We start from the raw sequence: 11,559 nt of genomic DNA, 5'->3' as shown, positions 1-11,559 counted from the left end.
GGTGGTGCGCCACCGCCTCTCCCCGCGCGTCTCCCGCCCGGCCCGCAGTGGATCCGAAGGGATGGGAAGGGCCGGCGGGCTCTAAATCCCTCCCCGAGTCCTCAAGCGTCCGAGTGTGAAAGGGCGGGCTTTTAGTGTCACGTTCAACCAGCACCTTCACGCCATCTTCAAAAGATGAACGGTATTGTGAGCTCCTCGACTGCTTGCGGTGCCGTGACCAAGGGTAGGCAGAGCAGGCAGGAGCGCTGTCCGCCACACAAATACCTACAGCAATCTTGCACCTACATGGAGCTCCAGAACGCACAAAACAATTGGAAGATAAGAGGAGCCTAGCTGGGTAAAGAAGAGCTTCATCTAAAGATCCTTCTTTCTAGCCTCAGTGCCTTCTGTGATCGAGAAAAAAAGCACACTGCTCAGCACTTACGTTGTGCTTGGTTGTTTGGTTTTTGTTTGATTTGTTGGGGATTTGTGTTTGTTTTTAAGGAGGAAGACGGCAATTTCTTACCTTTTAAGCTACCCTAAACACTAGCAGAGGTCTGGAGAGGGTTCATGGGGCAGTAATAGGTAAGCAAACACATATTTCCTACAAATCCAAGATTACTACTACTCCAAAATTTAGTCTAAAAGATTACGACATATTATTTCTACAGATTTTACTTGGGTAGGATGTATGCAATCCATAAGAATACATCTCCTCACATCTGGTTTCACACTACCAGAAAAGGGTATCACACAATGCAGGTGCACCAACTGTGAAGTTTTGGAACAGTGTGTGTGCTCTGGCTGCAGATGAAGAAACAGTCCTTAAATGTTCAGGAGAGAAAAAACAAGAAAGCACACAACGTAACAGATCCAAGTGCATGTAAAAGTATACAAGCTGATGGAACTTTTTTTTGGACCTCAGCTCTTGAACTCATTCTGTTCAGGTAAACTTAACTGATGAGTGTTATTTACCATAGCACGTACATACATAAATATCTGAATAATACCATTCTAAGTAAAGACAACAGTGAAGGTGATTGTGTACACACTGGTGGTTCACAGGCAACACCAGTGCTGAAGCCACAACTGCCTGGTCCTGAAGCACCAACTGATGGGACAGGATCACCCCAGTGCCAGCTGTGGCCAGTGGCAGTGACAGTCATTTCCAGGCTGACATCCATCACTACCTACATGCATACTAGCTCATCTTCAGTGCAAACTGGAAACTAAAAGGGAACTCACCCAAGGGTCCACCAGCACCCAAGGGCTGTGACAGGCGAAGCTGGGGAGGCTGCCCACCCCTCCTCCATGCAGTACACTAATGGGCCCAAGAGCCTGCTGCAGTGCCCAGAATGCCTGGTCCCTGGTCACCAGCAGGAAGGATCACTTCCACAAATTTAATTAATAACCAAATGTGGATACAGACATATACATATCCTTTTTATATTTTCATATTTATTCAATGGTAACGCTGAAATTTTCAGCCCTTACTAGCGGATTCCTAAATAAAAAACAGTTTAGGCACCTTTAAAACTAATTTATTTCACAAATCTCATTTATACATTAGCAATAAGTTCTTTTAGCAAAAAGTATTTAGGTATGAAAGTAAAAAACCAATGATTTATAATATAGCTTTTAATAAAATCCAACAAGCTTTAAACAGACCTTTCACATACTCTCATTAAGCTTTTTCCATAAGGCACATGTATAGACATTTCAAAGGAGTAGTTAATTATAACTTACAAAGTCTTTACAACATTTATAAAACTCTGTCTTTGGAAAAGCACACAATTAATAGTATACAAACATAAATGGCACAATGCAAATTTTAGACAGAACTGCAAATGAAATCTTTATGCATAGTGCCCAGATCTTAGCAGCTTGCCTCTGCTGGGAATAAACTGTTACTGGATGCAGGGCAGCTTTAAGACTACTCTGCACAAAGTATTTAAATGTGCTGTTCTGTTAAAAAAAACAAACCCTAAAAGCTCCAGGGTAAACATGAACAGTTTGCCCAATTTATTTTTAAAACTGTTTCCAGTAAAAATTATTTAATCTCCCAAATGCAAAAGGCAAGACAAATACTAAATTGTTACTGCGTATTTCATGAGTAGAAAAGTAGAGTTTTCCAAGCAAAGTTCACAGAGGAATAAAAGCTGACTTTTAACGTGGACAGTGGTTTCTGTTTCTAATTTACGCTAGGCAGGACGAGAAGCATTTAATCACAGCATCCCTTTAAAAAGAAAAAAAGAAGTTAGTTATGTGTTCTTTTCTTTATATGCATATTAACCACTACATATTTAAAATTTAAAATATTATATAAACAAATAAAAAAAATATCAATAGTTTATCAAATGCAGGATCTTTACAACCATCATTATGCTGATTACATCTACAGTACCAGCTATATTCCACTCTGAAGCTCAGGTCTGCCTATATTGTCTAAACTTTCCCCACTGTTCGCAATAAGGCATGTGCTAAAATGCAGTGTGTTCAAAATCATTCTGCAGCACACCTGAGGGCTTCACAGAGGTCAAAAAGCCTTGTTTAGCAAAGGCTGACCAGCAAGGGCAGGGCTGAGGAATGTGCCAAATCCTCAAGCACAGGTGTGCTTTGAGTCCAAGCCATATGGGAGGTAGACCATCATCTTGCAGGAAGAGTAACACAGACTGGAGGGTTTAAAGTGCACGTGCCAACAATGCAGGGCAGAGAGCTGACTCAGCCTTAAGACTTGAAAGATCTGAAGGGGTCTTCTACTTCTTTAACCAACAAATAAACAGTTTTGTGACTACTTAGGTCACTCACTTCACACTCCTTTATTTTTCATTTTCTCAAGAATGTATCAGCTTATTAAGGAATGGAATTTGTATTCTCTTTTTAGTAAATTTGAAAAATAGAGACAAATACTATCATGACTTCGTAAGTCACAGCATGTATGGTTTTTGTTGTTGGTTTGGGGATTTTTTTTCCATGCCAGCAAAAAACCCACGAACAAGTAAATTGTAAAGTGTAAGCCATTAACAGAGTTAAATCAAGTAATAATGATTTTGTTGGAATCAAGAAGAATGCATACTTTAAACAAATCACTTAACACTGCTCTCTGGCACTTAACATGGTTTAGATCACTATTTCTGTAAGAAAGGCAGCCTACACAAGAAATTTATGATAGCATTCCACATAAGCAAGTAACTTAATCCCTTTAGAAATCACTGTACTACTAAAAGCAGCCTGTGTAAAATTCAGTTTTTTGGATCATAAAATCTAATAGACAAATAAACCCAAAGATATTAAGTGATATGTATAACCTAATGTTTTTCTGCCCAGATCTTAAAGCACTGTTGATAGGGAAGACTAGTGGGAGTGTTACACAGCCACAGGAACTATGGGAATTCAGATTACCACTTTTGACTGGAGTAGCTTGAAATGTCAGAAATAGTAAGATGTCAAATTGAAGCCGGAGTGCAGTTAGTATATTCAATCCATTGTAATTATTGACTACTATCTTTAAAACAATATGTATATATATATGGCTTAATTCTCCCTAGATCAACTGAAGCTTGAAAAAATGTGTAGTACAGATTTTTCATCAAAGTTACAGGAACACTACAAGAAGATGAAAGGGAGAGACAATACTTTGTTCTTTCCTGCCCCCCACTTCTACTACAGAAAAACTCATCAAGTAATATACCGACATGGAAGCACTTCATTTTGTTTTTTTACAAACACACTGCTGAGAGACCAAGCTGCATTTCATATGAAACATCATATTAAAAATAGATTCTTCCACTTGTTTACTTGCATGTGGTTTCACTATGTGTTGGGCTAACTTTCATTCCCTTTTTGTACACACGAGAGTTAAAAAAGAGACACAGAAGCTTCCCAAAATTAAAATTAACATAAAGAGTTGCCTTTGCCTCTCTTAATGATTCAGAAGTAGACTTAGCAGCTGAAGCTATGCTTGCTTGTGTGCTTTAACTAAGACCTCAGATCCATATGTTGTCTTTAATTTTAGTACTGGAAAAGTCACTATTGCATCAATGTATTTTTAAATCACTGGAGAATGTGGAAAAAAGCGCCTCAATTTATTTTCAGTGATGAAAGCTAGAATGAAATTTAACAAAGAGAATTACTGTGCCCTTTACTTGTATTTAAAACTTATATCAAGCATTACTTTGAGTTCAGCTATGTCATTTTCTAAAAAGAAAAGGGAAGAGGTTCTGTTTTTTCACATACTTAATCTAAGGACTTTCCCCTCCACCCCCCAGCTTTATTATGCAGACTCACCTTGCAAAAGGAATATACGACAGACTATACCTGGGAAAAAAAGAGGAAAAAGTTGTATTTGACAGGGTATTCACACCTGTCCCAGAACACAATTATTTCACTTTAGTCCAGCATTAATAGACTCACAGAATGGTTTGGGTTGGAAGGAACCTTAAAGATCATCTAGTTCCAACCCACCCTACCAATAAAAGCAACCTGTTGTAACAAAACCTTAAACAAGGCTACCTACTCAATTTAATGCTTACCTGAGAAAAGATGACACATTTGGACAAGAACTAAATGTACTGCAGAGGATTTCCTGGTTTACTTTTTCCTTGTTTTTTCAAATATAGTTCAAAACTTCTATTGTACATAAACTTCGAAAACCAGATTTACTATGACCAGATTCAAAAGGAATGGAGATTCTGGGAAAACGGTGTTCTTCAGGATGATAAGAGACAACTTTTTCCAGATTAAAAGACAATATAAATTACTATGCACATATACATCTTATCACGTTATTTACGTAGCTCTAAATACAGATATATGCTGTAATATGAATAATTACAGCTACAGATATAAGCTGTAATTGTGACACTCAAATAGCTGATAATTCCGTTTTCCTTGCTTCTTACAAGCCTCCAGGTTATGTTTTGTTCTCATGCCCAGCCCAATTAAGCTCCAGGACACCTCACAAATGCAAAGCTGCTGCTGGAAACATGCACAACATAGTTTGAGTTAACGGTCTTCCCTCTATCCAGTATCAAGTGTTGACCTGGGCCCAGCATGATGCCCAACAGTCCCTATCCTGAACAAATGGTTATTTGTCCTCAGATCCACATTCAGTACAGACACTGTGTATTCAGGGCAAGTTCAAACAAGAACTGTGGTCATCTTGGACTGCCTAAGTGTTAGTACCACATAATTCACCTGGGATGAGGAAACCGAGAATGTTCATTCGTATCTCCATGGAGAAAGCAGTAACTTCCAAAACTTCTGCCAAGCTTGCAAGCATTCACCTAACCGTGCTCACATATTCCCAAGCCTAGTCCTTGAGCACATCTGGGTGGTCATCATAGTACTGTGCTGATTTACCCTGTCATATCCACCCAATCTTTACCCAGCCCACTTAATAAATATTCTTGGGGCAGGACACATCCTATAAAAATGTTGTTTAGTTTGTTCCACTTCCAAAATGAAGATTGAGTTAGAACTTTGAGAAGAGGCCGATCATCAGAAGCAGGGCATGTTAATATACAGTTACTTTCACAACAGAGAAAAGGCATGAGAATTTTTTTGCATATATATTCCTTTTATAATGCCTCAAATAAGCTCACACATTGCAGAATATACTTAAAATTACCATTTTTGCAAGACGATTGCATATTGATTTTGCTGAAGTTACACAACCTAGCTTAGAAAAACAGATTGAGGCTAGCATTTGGGCACACTTACGTTATGCTAAGTGGATATATATAGGTTTATAATCATGCGGCTGTAGGGGCAGGGAGAAGAAATTAAAATGAATTTTAAGAATCTTACCAGGTCATTGCCAAGAACTGCAATATGCAGAATAAAACTGCCAAACCTTTTTTGTTCCACTAAGTAAAAACAAAGCGAATATTGCAAGTTAGTTCATTTTGCACCAGTCTATACTGTGAACAATTTGTTCAGTCAAAAATGTTGTTAACTGACAATGCCTAAATTTCCTTGTCTTAATTTGCTACTCCTTTCCACTCTACCAACTTTCTATTCATTTTATCCATTACTCCATTAGCATCATACTATGATAACCTTCTCTAGCTTGGAAAACACTTAACAGCATCAACACTAACACTTTCATGTTCATTCACGATACTGTACTTCTGCAAATAGGGAAGTTCCCTTCAGCTACATAGTTACTTCTATAGCATGTAACTACAGCCAGTAGTTTTTCAATCAAGATGCCTGAAAGTATTTGATCTGCCTTTCTTAGTCTTTATCAGTTCAGTATTCTGTACCTATGGTTCCTAAAGACCACTAAATACTCTCTGATATTCTTTGATCTAAGTACATCACTAAGATGAAAGTATATTTTAACTTGCTTTTCCTAGTTCTTATTCCAGAGGTCTGCAGGCTGAACCTGATTTTTTTATTCTCGGCTTCACCACATGTGGGTGGAAGGGTGCATCTGCTTTGTAGCCAGCACACTCATCACTCCACTTAAACTCAGTTACAGTTGAAAATACAAGTAACACACATACACAAGCTCATCTTTCCTCTACAACTGAACTATATGTTAAAGCCATAATACATTTAATAAACTAACCAAGCTAGATTGCACTTTAGAGGAACAAAGTATTCTAACTTACCCAGAATACAGCACACAGGGTCAGTATTAGGCAAAGCTGGTGGGAGATGAAAGGAGAGAGAAAACAACAGAATGAATACTCAAATACACAAAGCAAATACAGCAACTATTTTCATGTTTTCAGTGGGTAATCAGCATTTTCAAAGTTGATTCATGAAACAATCAAAGCCAAAGACTGTCAAACAGTGACTGTATGCTGAACTCCATGTAAAGTGGTGTTTTCCAAAGCATGGTATGCTGTGCTCCCGGGATAGAAGGGATGGAGCAAGTCTTAGAAGAAAGAGGAGGCAGGAACTGACTTCAACCAGGACAACTATAACCAGGTCTGTGCCAACTTATGTGTTAGTTCTATTAAGAGGCGGGCTCAGATTATAAAGCTTTACTGAAAGCAATCAAGTAGTCTGGGAACAGCTATTCTATTATTTCAGTACACAGTATCATTTTGGATCATAACATCAAAATGCGACAAGAAACGTATGTGCATCGCTATGAATGACCCATTATTAAAAAAACCCATTCACAATTACAGTATTTGGCAAACACAGGCTCTGCTTCTTCTGCCAGTGTTTTTCATCTTCTGACAGTAATGAAGAGCCCACCAGGGAGCAGCTGCCTTATACACAGTGAAAAAGGTCACATGAAGCTGTATTCAATGTACTTCTACGCCTCTGATAAACACATGACAATGATATGGTTTACTATGCCAAATTAATCACACTATTTGTGCGAGCTTAACCATCACTTTTAACTTTTCCACTAAATCTCACCTGTTTCCCTCCATTTGTTATCACACATAGTAGGAAACAGAATGAAACTCTAAATTAATTTTCACTGAAAAAGATTTGTTGGTGTTTTATTGTAAGAAATAAAAATAGCAGTCTCTTTTGAAATTTTCCAAACATATTTGTGACTCCTGAGTTGCACACAATTCTAGCTTTGTGTTAGGATGGGGATCTAATGTTTCCTAAACTTTAGAAGTTTTCCATTTCTTCTCTGTATTACTGAAATTTTCCATCCTGGCAGCTTATCTCGCATCCAATGTTCCCTATTAGAGGAGACCTTTAATTCTGTCTTTTCCTAACCTTGCTGGTAGCTTCTCTGCACAGGAAGGTAGGTCTGTGATGTTTTTACTGCTCTCTGTTCTCTTTCCATTTCCCTGATGCGTCTTGTTCCTCCAACCTTCAAAGTAAGTTACTTCTTTGTCTGTCTTTGTTACTTCCTTCATCGTGTCTGAGCACAGCAGACGATAGGATCATCAGAGCAAATAATTTTTGTGCTGGCTATTTTAGTGTCTGGCTTAGGCCATCAGCTTGACCAGAAAAAGCCCACAGCTGTAAAGTGTTGGAGAATTCACGCTCAGCACGGACTCTAGGTAATTGGAGATGTTCGTGGACATTTTTACTGTAGACCTATGAAACATAACTTCCCTAGGATTTGTAACTTTGTATGATTTGGAAGAGATGGCAAAAAGTCACTTTTTAAACAAAGCTCAGAGCCCAGGCAGGAATCAAATCACTTCTCCAAAAAGTGTAAGCTGCTCAAATGAGATTACAACTTCTGTTTTTTTCACATGGGCATGTGCGTGAGAAAGAATATACAGCCCATATGACAGCCATCCAGAAAGAATTCATGAAGGGTTTTTTATCCACGTCAGCTATGAGTAATTAGAAAATAAAGTTATGTGATAGGGAGAATAGCACAGCCAACTACATTTCGGAAATAAATGTTGAAACAAATCAGGAGGAACGAGAAACAAAGTACAAAACGGATAAGCAGCAAGGGCAGAAACTTGTTTTTAACTACCTAATACAGAGTTCTGGGATAGGAATTCTGAGATTGTGGATGGAGCTTTTTTTCCATCCCCCTGGAAGGAAGAATGATGGTCATGGAAGTAAAGGAGCCAAGCAACTCACAATAGAGAACTTGTGGCTTTCTGGACTTTGGGGAGCAAAATTAACTTTCTGCATGGCTTCAAAAGTGCTGAACCACTAAGCTACAGAAACAGAGCTGCAGCCAACAAACAACTGCTAAGCTAGACTTAGGCACCACTAACTTGTCACGGTAGCTGAAAAGTCTCTCTCTAGCCTTGTTCTCAAAGATGTTGTTTTAGAAAATAAATTACAAATAAGCAACCTAATGTTAGCATTAGTAAGAAATATTTAGTAAAGAACATTTTATTTCAAATAATTAAAAAAATCACACACAACGAGAACACAAGCTTATAGAAAGGAGTCAGATATCTTTATGATATGCAGAGCTAATCAGCTCGACTATTACTACTCAGCATAAAGAAGAGATGAACTGAGAAATCACGTCCCTTTAGTAAAACCTCAAATTTAGTTTTGAGGCCAAAGGAAAACTTTTTAGCAAAAGGAAATAAAGATAGTATATTTACCAGCATCACAACTGTAGCTATTAATCTTTTGGGCTCAAACATTGCTTTCAATTGCTTCAGTGGCCCCATCAGGAAACATGTACTAATGGGAGGGAAAAACCAAAACAAATGGTAAATACTTTCAAATAAGAGACAAGAAGTGATGAGTTTTCCAACAGTTAGATGACTACAAAGGTTTTAAAAAAAGGCATTTCAATGTTTAGAATCAGATCCACTAGAATGAAAGGTGAAATATTACATGAATTTAGTCCTGGAAACAGCTTATGTATAGAGTCACCTTTGGTAATGAAATTTTTTCCAAATCATTACCACTTATAGCAGATGGTTGTCAAGTGAAGTCTAGAGAATTTCATATTGAGGCTGTTCTAAGAACTGACTTGTCAGAAGAATGCAATGAATACAAAGACCGAACTTCCGTAGAAAATTTCTGTTTAACAATAAACTTCTTACCCAGGCAGTGTGCAAGCAGCTACTATCAAGACCACAAGGAAGCTCTAAGTCTCTGCCTAAATCCACTAAGCACAAAAAAAAAAAAAAAAAAAAAAGAAGAAAGCTTCAGTAGTCTGTATTAAGTCCTCCTGCTTTCTTCTACTCTGCAGTTAACTTGAAGGGAGAATAAAAACCATCAGCAATGGTATGCTGTACCTGTTCATGCAAAGAAATGCAATGTGAACTAAGAATTCGCAACCATAATAGGAATTATTTGGCTTCAAATATTCTGAGATGAGTCTCTTCCTTCCCTGTCATTGAAGCCATCCTTTGTAGAAAATACAAAAATACAAAACACTCTTTGTAGAAAATCCAAAAATTTCCCAAGCTGAAACCCATGATATTCTACAACCAGATGCTCCCCTATCAGCAACTTCATGTGTGTATCACTTTCTCTTCCCCTTTTTATTTTTTCTTCCTGAAGTTGTGTAGATAGACTTCAAAAGTCCATGTTAAATGCAGAAATTTTCTCAATTCAATAGAAAAAAAATACTAAATTCATTGCAATCCAAACTAACTTCTTCTCAGTATTTTTTACTGAGAAATTTGGCCACTAAATTAAGACAAAAAAAAAAAAAACCAAAACCAAACAAAAAACAACCCCCCCCCAAACCAAACCCAAAGAACTAGGATAAAAGTGTCTCATTTTAGTATGAGATGGAGTATTTATACAAATAAGACTCAATACCAGTATAAACATTTTTGTCCCCTAACATACCTGTTGAGGAAAAGCAGTACACATCACATTTCTCAAACGTTAATGTCACATTGCCTGAGTTTTAACAGATTAACAATGCTTTGACTCAAGAAAGTGACCTGACTCTAGTAACAGTCCATGAAAGTTAAGATTCCATCGCTTTTGAGTCCCATGACCATGCTTCAACTATTCTAAAGCAGTAAGAGAAGGACAAACAGAAAGTGAAAAAGCTTTATTGACATTAAGTTGTTTCTTACATGTTTTTAAACAGTGAAAGAAGAGTTATAGTTCCTAGGAGGTCCCTTTTGCAAATTTTTTAAGACTAACTGCTATCAGAGACACTGCACAGATCCAAGCAGAGTCTTTAAAAATACACTGTGAATGATTTTCGGATTGTGCCTGGCCTTACAGTCAAAATGAAGATTTCAATGGGTTTTCCTAAAACCAGGATGATCTCTCTATTAAAAGCAAAAAGCTCCTTCCAATAACAAAGCATTCAGACAGCAGGCAGACTACCAGCTTTCCCCTAAAACTAAGGTACCTCTGTATCTGGCAGAAGGACTTCGCTGTCAAATGCACAAACATTCAGCCAGCATATCAGTATACCTGATAGTCACCAATTATGATTATCTTAAAACAGTAAGACAAGATCTTGTAATTAGCATTTCAATATGAAAACAATCTTGTTCATAGACAACAGACACCATTTTAGAGTAAAAGCAAATGCAAATGTAGACGAAAAGGAGGGTACTTTTCTAATAACAATAATTAAGAAATCATACCTGGCTAATGCAGCAATGTTTCCCAGGGTGTAAAATGCTGCAAAAAGTTTGATCCCCTTTGGGAGCCATAGCAATGCTGTTCCCTATAAAAGATATGTTATTTGTATGTTTGTAAATAGTTAAATCAATTTATTTAGATTTTATAGTCTATAAATATATTTTCAGACTATGGAGAGTGTCATTCTAACATATACCAGTGGATGATACTGTTCTCAGATTTGTAGTAGTCAACATTTAGCATACTTCTGTTGACACCTAGTGGCAAAACAATGTGTTGGTTTAGTATATTTCACAATGTTTTTTACAACTAGGCAATGTTTATTTATATTGGGTTTAGTATTTATTTGTACTCTTTATATTTATGGCACATTCAGTTTTGTTACAATTCCCAACTATACATCATACATGTCTGCCTGCACACAGAGGATAAAATATCATAAAACCACACTAATATCCACCATGTTTCTCCTCCAATCATCAATCTGGACTTGCAGTCCCTATGGGGATCAGGGAAAACTAAACCCCGAGCTAGAAGCAAAACATGGTTGGGTTTTGGTGGGTTTTTTTATTTTTTATAAGCTGTGATACAGACACTGTCTCC

At 37.4% G+C, this 11,559-nt stretch overlaps 1 protein-coding gene across 1 annotated transcript in view; it reads right to left on the bottom strand.

Annotated features, from left to right (window-relative positions):
* Positions 1–1,607: 1,607 nt before the first annotated feature.
* LOC104412638 (vesicle transport protein SFT2A-like) overlaps positions 1,608–11,559 on the bottom strand; it is a 13,612-nt gene continuing 3,660 nt past the window's right edge. Inside the window, exons 3-8 of the mRNA XM_010023399.1 lie at positions 10,959–11,041; positions 8,991–9,072; positions 6,597–6,632; positions 5,788–5,846; positions 4,267–4,296; positions 1,608–2,215 (exon numbers count right to left, since the gene is read on the bottom strand). Of these exons, the coding sequence (XP_010021701.1) occupies positions 2,176–2,215; positions 4,267–4,296; positions 5,788–5,846; positions 6,597–6,632; positions 8,991–9,059 (234 nt within the window). The 5' untranslated portion in view covers positions 9,060–9,072; positions 10,959–11,041 and the 3' untranslated portion in view covers positions 1,608–2,175. The remainder of the gene's footprint in view (positions 2,216–4,266; positions 4,297–5,787; positions 5,847–6,596; positions 6,633–8,990; positions 9,073–10,958; positions 11,042–11,559) is intronic.

The sequence above is a fragment of the Nestor notabilis genome, unplaced genomic scaffold, assembly GCF_000696875.1.
Source record: "Nestor notabilis isolate BGI_N333 unplaced genomic scaffold, ASM69687v1 scaffold31201, whole genome shotgun sequence".
Lineage (NCBI taxonomy): Eukaryota > Metazoa > Chordata > Aves > Psittaciformes > Psittacidae > Nestor > Nestor notabilis.
Note: the sequence above shows the minus strand (reverse complement) of the source record. Positions and strands in the feature narration are given on the sequence as shown.